General features: G+C 40.2%; 1 protein-coding gene across 2 annotated transcripts; it reads right to left on the bottom strand.

The window, feature by feature from the left end:
- Positions 1-2,708: 2,708 nt before the first annotated feature.
- Positions 2,709-12,235, bottom strand: LOC104966918 (cell division cycle-associated protein 7-like). 2 transcript variants are annotated; one of them, XM_010796265.1, is made up of 8 exons: positions 12,099-12,235; positions 11,160-11,600; positions 10,750-10,845; positions 10,361-10,513; positions 9,061-9,201; positions 8,764-8,913; positions 7,915-8,051; positions 2,709-4,825 (listed from the first exon to the last, which is right to left on the bottom strand). In XM_010796265.1, the coding sequence occupies exons 1-8, from the start codon at positions 12,099-12,101 to the stop codon at positions 4,780-4,782; spliced, it is 1,167 nt and encodes a 388-aa protein (XP_010794567.1). In that variant the 5' UTR covers positions 12,102-12,235; the 3' UTR covers positions 2,709-4,779. The 2 variants fall into 2 exon arrangements, with proteins under 2 accessions (XP_010794567.1, XP_010794568.1); XM_010796266.1 differs by lacking the exon at positions 10,361-10,513 and having other exon boundaries at positions 12,099-12,219.
- Between the last annotated feature and the right edge of the window lie 490 nt (positions 12,236-12,725).

Below are 12,725 nucleotides of genomic sequence, written 5' to 3'. Positions count from 1 at the left end.
AGATGACACACAGATTTACGTAACAATTTCACCAGGAGACTATGCTCCAATTCAAGCACTGAGTAAGTGCATTGAACAAATCAATGACTGGATATGTCAGAACTTTCTCCAATTAAACAAAGATAAAACTGAGGTAATGGTTTTTGGAGCCAAGGCAGAACGTATAAAAGTTAGCGCTGAGCTTCAGTCTGCAATATTCAAAACAACAGATAAAGCCAGAAATGTTGGAGTAGTCATGGACTCTGACCTGAGTTTCAACAGTCACATTAAAACAGTTACTAAATCAGCTTACTATCACCTAAAGAACATATCTAGGATTAAATGTGTGACTAATGTCACAGCAGGATTTGGAAAAACTTGTCCATGCTTTTATCTTCAGTAGACTGGACTATTGTAATGGTGTCTTCACAGGTCTCACTAAAAAATATATTAGAAAGCTGCAGCTGATTCAGAACGCCGCTGCTCGAGTCCTCACTAACACTAAGAAAGTGGATCACATCACTCCTGTTCTGAAGTCTTTGCTTTTAATTGAACTATTCATATCTTAGACTGCACTGTAACTTTTATCCATGTATTTTTTCTTTTAATGTTTATTTTATTAACTTTTCTTTTTAATGACTGATTTTAAATGCCATTTTCTTAGTGTCTTTCATTTTTTGTAAAGCACTTTGAATTGCCTTGTGTTGAAAAGTGCTATATAAATAAACTTGCCTTGCCTTGCCTTACTTATAATTTATTTTCTGATAATTGTTGGTCGATTTCCTCTAACTCATAGTGTCTTTATTTAAAAAGAACAAGAAATACGGCATAAAAATTGCTATAGATTTAATGTAACATTCCTCTGACACAGATGAACAAAATGGAAAGCTTTAACTTTAAACTAGTGTATTGTATTGCTTTATATAGTGAGATAATATTGTCAATCACCACATTTTCAACTAATTTTAGTCTACTTGCTATGCAAACACAAGAACACTCCATTTATATTTATAAAATGAAAATTCATGATTTAAACGCACACATGAAAATATGTAAGTCTAGCCATTACAAAGCCTCCTCGTGTAGCCTTAGAAATATCTCAACATCACAGATAGTTTCTGTTTCTTGAAATCATAGCAGGATATTCCCCACATCTGTTGATCTCTGAGACAGGCTCTTGATTCAGCCTCGTTTCAGCAGAGACGTGTGAAAGTCAAGCGGCTCTGAACACACAGTGAGACGTGTCTGCAGCTCCAGACTATGAATACATTATTCATCAGAAAAATAGCTTGCAACGCTTTGAAAAATGGTCAGACTCGGGCCAGTGGCAGTAATAATGCTAAAGGCACGCAAAATAACCAAACATTGGATTTACAAACCGCATGAAAGGGTCACTTAAGCTTTGATTCTAGCTATGGAAAATAGACATTCTTTTTTTATCCAATACATTGTTAAATGTTACTTTTTGTTTTTGAACACAGTGGTGATGAGAGCAACCAGAATCCTAAAATAAAAAGGTAGGATTTTTTACATTTAATGCTGCACTTGGCTTTTAACACAAACAGAACTCTATTGTATTTATATGATAAGAATCAATATTTCTCTTCCCCTAATTAACTCATAGGACAATTTTGACAAATTTCATATTTTGTTTTTGTTGGGCATGCTTGGGTGAAATTGCATTGCATGATTAAAAACTGAGATGTGTGAAATGGAAATCCTCATCAGACTGAGACGGGACATGTTGCTCAAACAGCAACATTCATATTCATAGCCCGTTTTCTGGGATAAATTGTGTGTGTTTCATTTTCCTTTTCCTAAATTAGACATTTGTTTTGTTACCCTGTGTAAGTGTAGTTTATTGGCCTTCCTTTAACACCTAAGTGATGGAATATCAATCTTAACGAGCAAAGTACAACACAAAAACAAACAAAGAAAATCTGACTCTCAGTAAAAAAAGGTCATGAATGATATCCAAATGATTAAACTGTCAACGCTCCAGTTTAAGAGGTCACAAGATAAACCTGCATCTTCAGAAAATTCAACAACAAACCAAAAATCCACCGTGCACATGAATTGTCAAATCCTTTAAATTAATGCTCACACAGACCACCCAACATCACACAGACATCACACACACCAACACACACACACCATCTAAAAGAGCAATAAATACACAAGCAGAGAGAATCCTTNGAACAGGGTTACGTTGGTAAGCTAACGTGTTGTTGTGATGACGTAATCAAGCTGTGAGCCAGCCGCGAGCATGGTCGCGCGCCGTGCTTGTCGCCGCGTTTTGATTACGTCATCACAACAACACGTTAGCTTACCAACGTAACCCTGTTCCCTGACATTCGGTGATATTTTTTCGGTGCTAAAACCCTTTCGGCCGAAAGGGCCTTTTTGACCATTTTCGGCCGATAATTTTCGGCGGCCGAATATTCGGTGCATCCCTAGTTCAGTGTGTCATCTTGGTGCTTTGGGAGATTTCTGATATCTGACATTTTAAAGGCCAGAAAATTACTAAAGATAATAAATCACATAAAAATGGATAATGCAATTCTGATCCACTTCAATCTTGCATAATATCATCTTATCTTGCATCTTCTCATTAGAATATTTAGATTTAGATACAAAATTGTATAACATTCTTAAATGGTCTGTTGTAGTCTGGTAATACCCGCTGCAGTATTTTTATATATTGACTTTTGTTCCTCCCTTCTTTCAGGTGAAAAAAGGTTTGTTTGCACGGAGTGTCCCAAACGCTTCATGCGCAGCGATCACCTCTCCAAGCACATCAAGACCCACTTGAACAAGAAAGCAGTCCCCACCAGCAGCAGCACGGTCTCCACCGACCCAGCATCCCCTACAGGAACAAAAGTCATCACAGGCACCGTGTCATCTGGTGAACAGCACACCATTGTCACCATGGAGACCTTATCCGCAGAAAGCATAGCTCGATTAGCCAGCAGCGGGATCAGCATGATGCAGGTGGACCTTCACCATATGAACGGAAACAGCTACTAAGGACTGTGTTGGAGCAGGAGGACAGGCGCTAGTGGATGATGCATTTTGGACATTTGGGGTAAAAAAGGGCATGTGGGACTGCAGACACGGAACCTGTCCGGCGGGAGAGGCGGTCTCAAATGCAACACACGGACACTATTGATTATGACAATTGAGGCAGGAATAATAAGCTCCATCTTGTATTTAGATACCTGTAGCGTTTAAGGGTCAGAGTTGGATGAAAATGTTTGGTTTAAGAAATCATCATGAAATTGTATTTCCCCTAAAATGACATGTCACTACACCAAGATTTGACCCACACGCACTCAGTCCTGCTTGATAGTGGGACTGCAGTAACACACACTGGCACGCTTGATATTAAATTGGCAGCTGGTAATACCCTCTCCACGAGCTTCTTTAGGAAGGAGAAACACTACTAAGGGACTCTCACTTGTTTCCAAGGCTGTGGGCTTAGCTGCCTGCCCTCCTAAACATCAGGTGGTTCCAGCCGACAGACGGGGCTGCTGTATTTGGCTTGAAAGCCCATAATGCTAAATTCATCCCTAAAAATCCTAACAATTTAGAACAATAAACATTTTGTTTTTTCTCTCACATTTCTGGGTTCAAACTAACGATCAGTGTCTTGGGGCTAATATGGAAAGCGTTTTAGGAGGAGTGCAGGTCAGAGCCAGGAGTGCTATGATCATGTGAGGATGTAGGTGTGTCAGGGCACTGAAATCCTGAGAATAACTCTTTAACCTCTTTTGTAGGTACCTATTCAAGCCATCAAGCTTTGACATGTTTATCATAGCAAAACATTTTGATTTTTTTTATGTATATATCTTTTGGAAATGTAAAGGCTACAGAATTTCTCAGCTTGGGCCGGATCATCTTTGCATGATTGCAGGAGATTGCCTCTCCGTTGTATGAACTCCTCATGCACAATCAAATCTTAATCTTCTGTTATTACTTTTATATATATATGTAGATTACATGTTTAAATTTAAGAGCCTTTCTGCCATAGAATAATGTGTTCTATACAGTACAGATCTTCCAAGAGATTTCCCCTGTGGTATACTCATCATCTTTGCCTTGCAGTCGTGTCAGTTTGTTTTCTTTCGATGGAAAACTGTTTCTTTTTAGTCATATCTGGAGTGAAGTATTTTGTTATGTCCAGACAGCATAAATATGTAAGCTCAAAACCAAAGGTTCATACTCATTTAATAAGCAAAACTAGGGAATCCTTCTTTGGTCCGTCAACTTTCTAATACTTTGTCCTTGTGGTATGCAGATGTTAAAGGTCTAACTGGAAACTATCCAGCTTGAGGCACAGCACCAGACACAAATCCCTTGGTTAAGGAATTAAAAAAAAAATGTTGCAATGTAATTATACAAGGGTCAACATTTTTTCTGAAAAGATCATTCTCACCCGTTTCATTGTTTCAGGAATCTGCTTTATTGGAAAAATAATATCCTTCTATTATGACAGGAATTGTATGTTTATAACTTTCCTTTGAAACTCTATAAACAAAGTATAAACAAGTGCCCTTATTTTTCAGCCCCGTTTTAATATTGGATTTTATATTGTATGTAAACAACTACTGCAAATGCCAACAGCTGGATTAAAATTATGAATATATTTTGTCTTTTTTTCCATCTTGTCTCAATGAAACATGCACAACAATCAGCTGATTATAAAATACTTTATTCATTTAAAATCACAGCTTTGTTATGATTTATTTGTATTAAAACAGACTGAACCATAAAACTGAACAAACACTCCACCTAGTGTTATCACATCTCTACATCGTTGTCCTCATTCTTCAGTTTACTCCGGAGGCTGGAAGGAGAGAAATAAAACAATGCAGAGGTCAGCGCCATCACTTCATGTACAGTAGGGCAAAAAAGTATTTAGTCAGCCACCAATTGTGCAAGTTCTCCCACTTAAAAAGATGAGGCCTGTAATTTTCATCCTAGGTATACCTCAACTATGTGAGACAAAATGAGAAAAACAAATCACTGTCTGATTTTTAAAGAATTTATTTGCAAATTATGGTGGAAAATAAGTATTTGGTCACCTACAAACAAAGATTTCTGGCTCTCACAGACCTGTAACTTTTTCTTTAAGAGCCTCCTCTGTCCTCCACTCGTTAACTGTATTAATGGCACCTGTTTGAACTCGTTATCAGTATAAAAGACACCTGTCCACAACCTCAAACAGTCACACTCCAAACTCCACTAAGACCAAGACCAAAGAGTTGTCAAAGGACACCAGAAACAACATTGTAGACCTGCACCAGGCTGGGAAGACTGAATCTGCAATAGGTAAGCAGCTTGGTATGAAGAAATCAACTGTGGGAGCAATTATTAGAAAATGGAAGACATACAAGACCACTGATAATCTCCCTCGATCTGGGGCTCCACGCAAGATCTCACCCCGTGGGGTCAAAATGATCACAAGAACGGTGAGCAAAAATCCCAGAACCACACGGGGGGATCTAGTCAATGACCTGCAGAGAGCTGGGACCAAAGTAACAAAGGCTACCATCAGTAACACTACGCCGCCAGGGACTCAAATCCTGCAGTGCCAGACGTGTCCCCCTGCTTAAGCCAGTACATGTCCAGGCCCGTCTGAAGTTTGCTAGAGAGCATTTAGATGATCCAGAAGAGGGATTGGGAGAATGTCATATGGTCAGATGAAACCAAAATAGAACTTTTTGGTAAAAACTCAACTAGACGTGTTTGGAGGAGAAATAATGCTGAGTTGCATCCAAAGAACACCTGTGAAACATTGGGGTGGAAAACATCGATGCTTTGGGGCTGTTTTTCTGCAAAGGGCCAGGACGACTGATCCGTGTAAAGGAAAGAATGAATGGGGCCATGTATCGTGAGATTTTGAGTGACAACCTCCTTCCATCAGCAAGGGCATTGAAGATGAAACGTGGCTGGGTCTTTCAGCATGACAATGATCCCAAACACACCGCCCGGGCAACGAAGGAGTGGCTTCGTAAGAAGCATTTCAAGGTCCTGGAGTGGCCTAGCCAGTCTCCAGATATCAACCCCATAGAAAATCTTTGGAGGGAGTTGAAAGTCCGTGTTGCCCAGCGACAGCCCCAAAACATCACTGCTCTAGAGGAGATCTGCATGGGCCAAAATACCAGCAACAGTGTGTGAAAACCTTGTGAAGACTTACAGAAAACGTTTGACCTCTGTCATTGCCAACAAAGGGTATATAACAAAGTATTGAGATGAACTTTTGTTATTGACCAAATACTTATTTTCCACCATAATTTGCAAATAAATTCTTTAAAAATCAGACAATGTGATTTTCTGGATTTCTTTTTCTCATTTTGTCTCTCATAGTTGAGGTATACCTAGGATGAAAATTACAGGCCTCTCTCATCTTTCTAAGTGGGAGAACTTGCACAATTGGTGGCTGACTAAATACTTTTTTGCCCCACTGTACATAGATAGATTAGCTGACCTCAGAAAACAATAAAGCTTTCATTTCATGATGAGGGATTTTTGTTCCAACTTGAAGTGTGTGTTTTGCTCCGCTCANGCCAAGAACAAAGAGCTGTCAAAGGACACCAGAAACAAAATTGTAGACCTGCACCAGGCTGGGAAGACTAAATCTGCAACAGGTAAGCAGCTTGGTATGAAGAAATCAACTGTGGGAGCAATTATTAGAAAATGGAAGACATACAAGACCACTGATAATCTCCCTCGATCTGGGGCTCCACGCAAGATCTCACCCCGTGGGGTCAAAATGATCACAAGAACGGTGAGCAAAAATGCCAGAACCACACGGGGGGACCTAGTCAATGACCTGCAGAGAGCTGGGACCAAAGTAACAAAGGCTACCATCAGTAACACACTACGCCGCCAGGGACTCAAATCCTGCAGTACCAGACGTGTCCCCCTGCTTAAGCCAGTACATGTCCAGGACCGTCTGAAGTTTGCTAGAGAGCATTTAGATGATCCAGAAGAGGATTGGGAGAATGTCATATGGTCAGATGAAACCAAAATAGAACTTTTTGGTAAAAACTCGACTAGACGTGTTTGGAGGAGAAAGAATGCTGAGTTGCATCCAAAGAACACCATACCTACTGTGAAACATGGGGGTGGAAACATTATGCTTTGGGGCTGTTTTTCTGCAAAGGGACCAGGACGACTGATCCGTGTAAAGGAAAGAATGAATGGGGCCATGTATCGTGAGATTTTGAGTGAAAACCTCCTTCCATCAGCCAGGGCATTGAAGATGAAACGTGGCTGGGTCTTTCAGCATGACAATGATCCCAAACACACCGCCCGGGCAACGAAGGAGTGGCTTCGTAAGAAGCATTTCAAGGTCCTGGAGTGGCCTAGCCAGTCTCCAGATCTCAACCCCATAGAAAATCTTTGGAGGGAGTTGAAAGTCGTGTTGCCCAGCGACAGCCCCAAAACATCACTGCTCTAGAGGAGATCTGCATGGAGGAATGGGCCAAAATACCAGCAACAGTGTGTGAAAACCTTGTGAAGACTTACAGAAAACGTTTGACCTCTGTCATTGCCAACAAAGGGTATATAACAAAGTATTGAGATGAACTTTTGTAATTGACCAAATACTTATTTTCCACCATAATTTGCAAATAAATTCTTAAAAATCAGACAATGTGATTTTCTGGATTTGTTTTTCTCATTTGTCTCTCATAGTTGAGTTATACCTAGGATGAAAATTACAGGCCTCATCTTTTTAAGTGGGAGAACTTGCACAATTGGTGGCTGACTAAATACTTTTTTGCCCCACTGTAACTATTAAGATGGAAAAGCAATATAAAAATCAGATTCCAGATAAACACTTTCATAAAAAAGGGATGTTTCTTTCACATTGATCAGCAACTTGAGATCACTAAAACGTATCAAATGAAATCTCGATTAGTTCCCCACCTGCTGAGGTAGGAGTGGACGTCAGAGAAGCCGTGGTACTTGGCAAGAGGGAAGAGGATGCCGGTCGGGCAGCGGCCCTCACGCTTCCGGCAGAAGCTGCAGTTGCAAATGCCACGACAGGGAGGACACTTCCAATCCTGGGAAAATAACCAGATAGTAAAACATTTAAATGACTGGGTTAAGAATGAGAGAAAGTAACAAATGTACAAATATATCAGTATTTAATGACAACACTAGTCTGCCAATACTTTGAGGTGCCTGCAGGGGCTGCAAATGAACATCAGAGAGACGTGGCCTGTGAACAACCCGGTGTTTAGAAGCAGGCTGATAGATATTGTTTATTTTTTGTCTTGCCACTTAATTAATGGAGGGTTCCTAGAAGTGTAGAGCTACTATAGGGGGAAAGGGTACACTAACACAAATGTCCATATTTAAAACATAGTCTGAATGCCACAAAAACATTTGTAATTCAAAGAAATAATAAGGCTCACATTATGCCACAAATCTGGAAGGGAAGTTAGTTTATTTACTTTGCCCTTAAATACAATTAGTCACAGTAAATGCCTTTTTCAGGCCGTGTAAATATACAGAGTTGTTACCCATGTGATCCAATTGTTAAAAAGTCTAATATACTTGGGACTTTATTTTAACTGACCAATAATGTCCACACCAGGATTTTAAAATCGGCATGCACTTGTAAAAACAGCCATTTTAAATGTGTATAAAACGTGCCTCAAAATCTCACTTGATATTTTTGGTAAATAACAATTTCCCCATTTTAAAAACTGAGATTATCTTTGGTGCATCTACAACAGTGTAAAGTGTGTATTAGTGTGTTAGCAGCCTCACTGGATCGCGCAGAGCCTTCTTTACATCCTCTCCGTATCTGTTTTTCAGACACGGCCCACAGAACTGACCCACAATCCCTCTGCAGTCCTCACTGCGGCAGCACGTCTTGGTGTCAACTGTTTTCTGACGGCACTGATGACATGTCGTGCCCTGAAAACACACAAACAAGTCGACAGGTACGCTGACATTCTACAACATGTCATGCATTGTCTTTAGCTTTGGCTACAACCTCACATGATGTGGGCACACATATTTAAAAAAAGAGCATGTCAGGTAGAGTAGAGCTGGGAAACTCACTGTGTCTCTGTTGTAGACTTTTTCAGTCATGATGTCTGCCACCAGCTCAATCTCTTCCTCTGTGATGTCCTCCACAGGACGGATACAATGAGGCTTGCACGCAGTAGGCCGCGGGGCACGACGCCGTGGGGCTTGACGTACCTGAAAAAAAGACGATTATAAGTTATTAAGCTTTAAAAAGGTCACCCATCATGCAAAATTCACTTTTTAATGTCTTTTTTACATAAATATGTGTCCCCGGTGTGTCAGGAGACTCACAAAGTGTCCGAAAACACAACCCTCTCTTTTCCTCCTTACCCACATCTCTAAAAACGGGGGAACAACGGAGCTGATCCAGATTTGCTGCGGTCGTGACGACATATCGGAAATGTGGGCTGGCTTTACGCCCGCGGCCCTATCAGAAACAATGCACGACGTGTTTTGGAAGTTAAATGGGCCGTTTCTCAATGTCGAGTACACATACTGCAGAGCCACTATTTCAAGTATACTACGTCATCGAGTGGCGCCGAAGGACTGTTTAAATGCCCAGCATTCTGCGTCACTCTATGACGTAGTCTACCTGAAATAGTGGCTCTGCAGCATGTGTACTCAAAATTGAGAAACGGCCATGGTCTGTGTTTACATTAGCAAGCATCGTTAACACTGAGAGCTAATGCTGTACTGGAGAGAGTATGTGTAAAAAAAACGGATATAAAAAGGTACCCACCTTGTGGCAAACTTGTGAGAGAGAAAACATTTGAGCTCCAAACTGTTTCAGAAATAATCCTTGATGTGGTTTGGAGCATAATATGGCGTTTAATCATGGCAGTATTTAGCTGAGTATCTGGGTAGAATCCTCCTGCATGAGCTCTCCTCTTTTTTTCTTTTTAAAGCTACGGACCCAGAATCAGCACTTCTCTAACAGGGCTGGGATAGAGGGGTATGAGGAATGCTAGAATGGGTGATCCGTTTGGTATTTTGAGCAAAACAGGTTCTGAGACCTATAATATATGCCTAAAAATAGTATAATAGGACACCTTTAAGTTTAACCCAGAAAATGACAAGACACCAAATAGGTTAGCTAGCCCTACAAAAAGACCAACACCTGCTCAGCTATTTAACCACTTTACAGTACATATTACAAAGATCAAATGGAATGTAGCATGTCCACGCTTGTATAATGTTGCTGAAGGGTGATACAACACTCATGTAGTTTTAAACAAACCCACACTCCTCCTACAGCACGACACATCCAGTGCTGTAGTACAATGTGTTTCTAAACATTTTCCACTTGTCCTTGATAAATGAATGTGCTGCTGACCTCCAGCAGCTCCTCCTCCAAGCTCCACTCCACTTCTTCTTTCTTAGGGGATAAAGGTCCCTCAAATCCCCCCATAGAGCGAGTCTGTCTGCGAGACACCCGCTCTGGGTTCCTCCTGGTCTCTCCTGCAGCTGCAGCAGAGCGAGGGGGACGCTGCAGCAGATGGTTAATAAAATCAACTCGGAACAAAACTATTAAAAACAGAGATCTTCTCAATTCTCAGTTTAAAAAATGTAGCCATCTATCTGTATCTAAATATATTTCTCCTATAGTTTACACTTTCAAGCAAGATATGAATGCTCTAACTGTATTTCCACCTCCTCTTTTCTTTCTATTAAAAACTGCAAAAACATCTCTATTGTGAGATACTTTTTCTTAAATTAGCTCACAGAATTTTTCTCTTTCTTCATCTCTGGGCCGGCTTGGTTTTTCAGAATCCCTGCACCTCCTGGCATCTTCTTCAGGTCCGACATCAGCTGAGCCAACTGTTAGAAAACATGAAGTGAACAATTATAGACAAGGTCAAATTAGAAGTTTCTCAAGTCAGTGTAGCAGGGATATTTTTATAGCACTAAAAACTAATACAGTTTTTACTACATTCAAATATTATTACATTTTCATGAACTTTCATTCATTAGTCAAATCTAAGGACATATACTTAAATGATATCCAGGCCCTGGCCCAACAGCTCTACCTTTATTATCTGTTTCGTATTATTAACTTAGCCACTACTTTGGGAACCACTGTTAAATCAAGCAGTTTTCAAATAGTACAATACTGTAAATAGTTTCTGGTTTACCATTGCTTTGTTGGCCTTGATGGTCCGTTCTCTCTTGTCCAGGAAGGAGCCAGGTACATCTTCTGCTGAATCGGATCCTTGATCTTTCTCAGGATCTACGGCTGTCTCTAGGGCTGTCTCTACGGCTGTCTCTAGGGCTGTCTCTAGGGCTGTCTCTAGGGTTGTCTCTACGGCTGTCTCTACGGCTGTCTCTACATCTTCACATGAAACACGTTTCCTCTTCTTTGCCGGAGTGGTCTTTCCTGCCCGCTTTAGCAATCTTTTCTTGGTCATCTTCTCTTCATCTTCTGCCTGCTCTTCATCAGTGGACTGCTGGGTAGAGGGAGTGGAGCGAAGTGCCACTCTCAACTGGAATTTTTGGGGCCCAGAAAATGGTTTAGATGTGGCCCTCTGCTTCTTGGGTGAAAGGTCAGGCTGGTCTTCATCTTCCAAATGTGAATCCTGATGGAAAACAAATTAAAATCCAATGGAATTTCTTTTTGGCTGATACATCTCTTACACCAAAGTTTTCAAAGTTAAATTGATCTGATTTTAACAACCTCTCGTTAAAGACAAGTAGAACTGCTGCATTTCTGTTTTCAAACAGGGTAACATTATCGTACGACAATATTCCTAATTTGCCAGCGTTAAACAACCAATAATTGCCTTTACTAAATCTATTTATTGTTTTCAATCTGATGCTGGATCTTGCAGTATATTTAGGAAAAGTCACTAATAGTCTTTTACGTCGATTTCACTGTCAGAATCAGAATAGCCGTAAAATGTTCTCTCATTTTCTGAGTCCTCCTCGAAAACATCGGTTAACGCTAGTATTTTTGTGACGGCCTTCATCCCAAAAGTGCCTGTCTGATGCAAAAATATCACAACAAATGTCGTTGTTAACAATTTATAAAACCATGTATAGTTTGTATTTAACGTGATAATAATAAGTTACTTTACCATATCTATTCTTGAAAACCGTGACCCACTAGCTCCTGAAGTTTAGCTAGGCCCGCCCGCCGCGCAGGTACCAGTTTCATTAATCTGATTGAAAACTAGAGATGCTTGTTTTGAAGCTCAGAGCAACACGGATGCACAGAATGAAGTATCGAACCTTATCACTTATTAACTCCGCCCTAAAGGGAGGAGATTATGATGAAAACGTGCGCCCTTTCAAGACACAAATGTTTTGCCTGAGTGACTGATAACTTTCAAAAAGTTGTACTATCGAATATTGTCGTGATAAAATGAACGCAAAAAGGAGTTTTTCCAAGCAAATTGAAAAATATATTCATAAAAAGACCTGGCATGAATTGAGTCACAGCAAAGGTAAGTGTGTGTGTGTGTGTCAGTAGAGGAAACATAGACAGAATATACAAGGGTAGAACTTTACATTAATGGTGTGTAAGCAAAGCTGTGTTCAAGGAGACCCATCTTCAAAGATAACAAATACTCACAAAACGAAATGTAAATCAAAACCAGTAGATTCTAAGTGGTCATTTTAACCTTTTGAGAGCTAACTATCATCATTCTCACAACAACAATGCTGCACATGCCCTATCTTACATCATGTTAGCATGATATTAC

Source organism: Notothenia coriiceps, unplaced genomic scaffold (assembly GCF_000735185.1).
Source record: "Notothenia coriiceps isolate Sejong01 unplaced genomic scaffold, NC01 NC01_scaffold00037250, whole genome shotgun sequence".
In the NCBI taxonomy this organism is placed as follows: Eukaryota; Metazoa; Chordata; class Actinopteri; order Perciformes; family Nototheniidae; genus Notothenia; species Notothenia coriiceps.
This window is presented reverse-complemented; position numbering and strand designations above follow the sequence as displayed.

Bases quoted from the DNA above. Each gene is read 5' to 3' on its own strand.
- LOC104966918 (XM_010796265.1), bottom strand. The intron at 9,202-10,360 runs GTCAGCAGCACA...TCTTTTTTTCAG, and splicing joins TGGAGGAGGAGCTGCTGGAG to GTACGTCAAGCCCCACGGCG. The intron at 8,052-8,763 runs GTGAGGCTGCTA...TTATTTTCCCAG, and splicing joins AGAAGGCTCTGCGCGATCCA to GATTGGAAGTGTCCTCCCTG.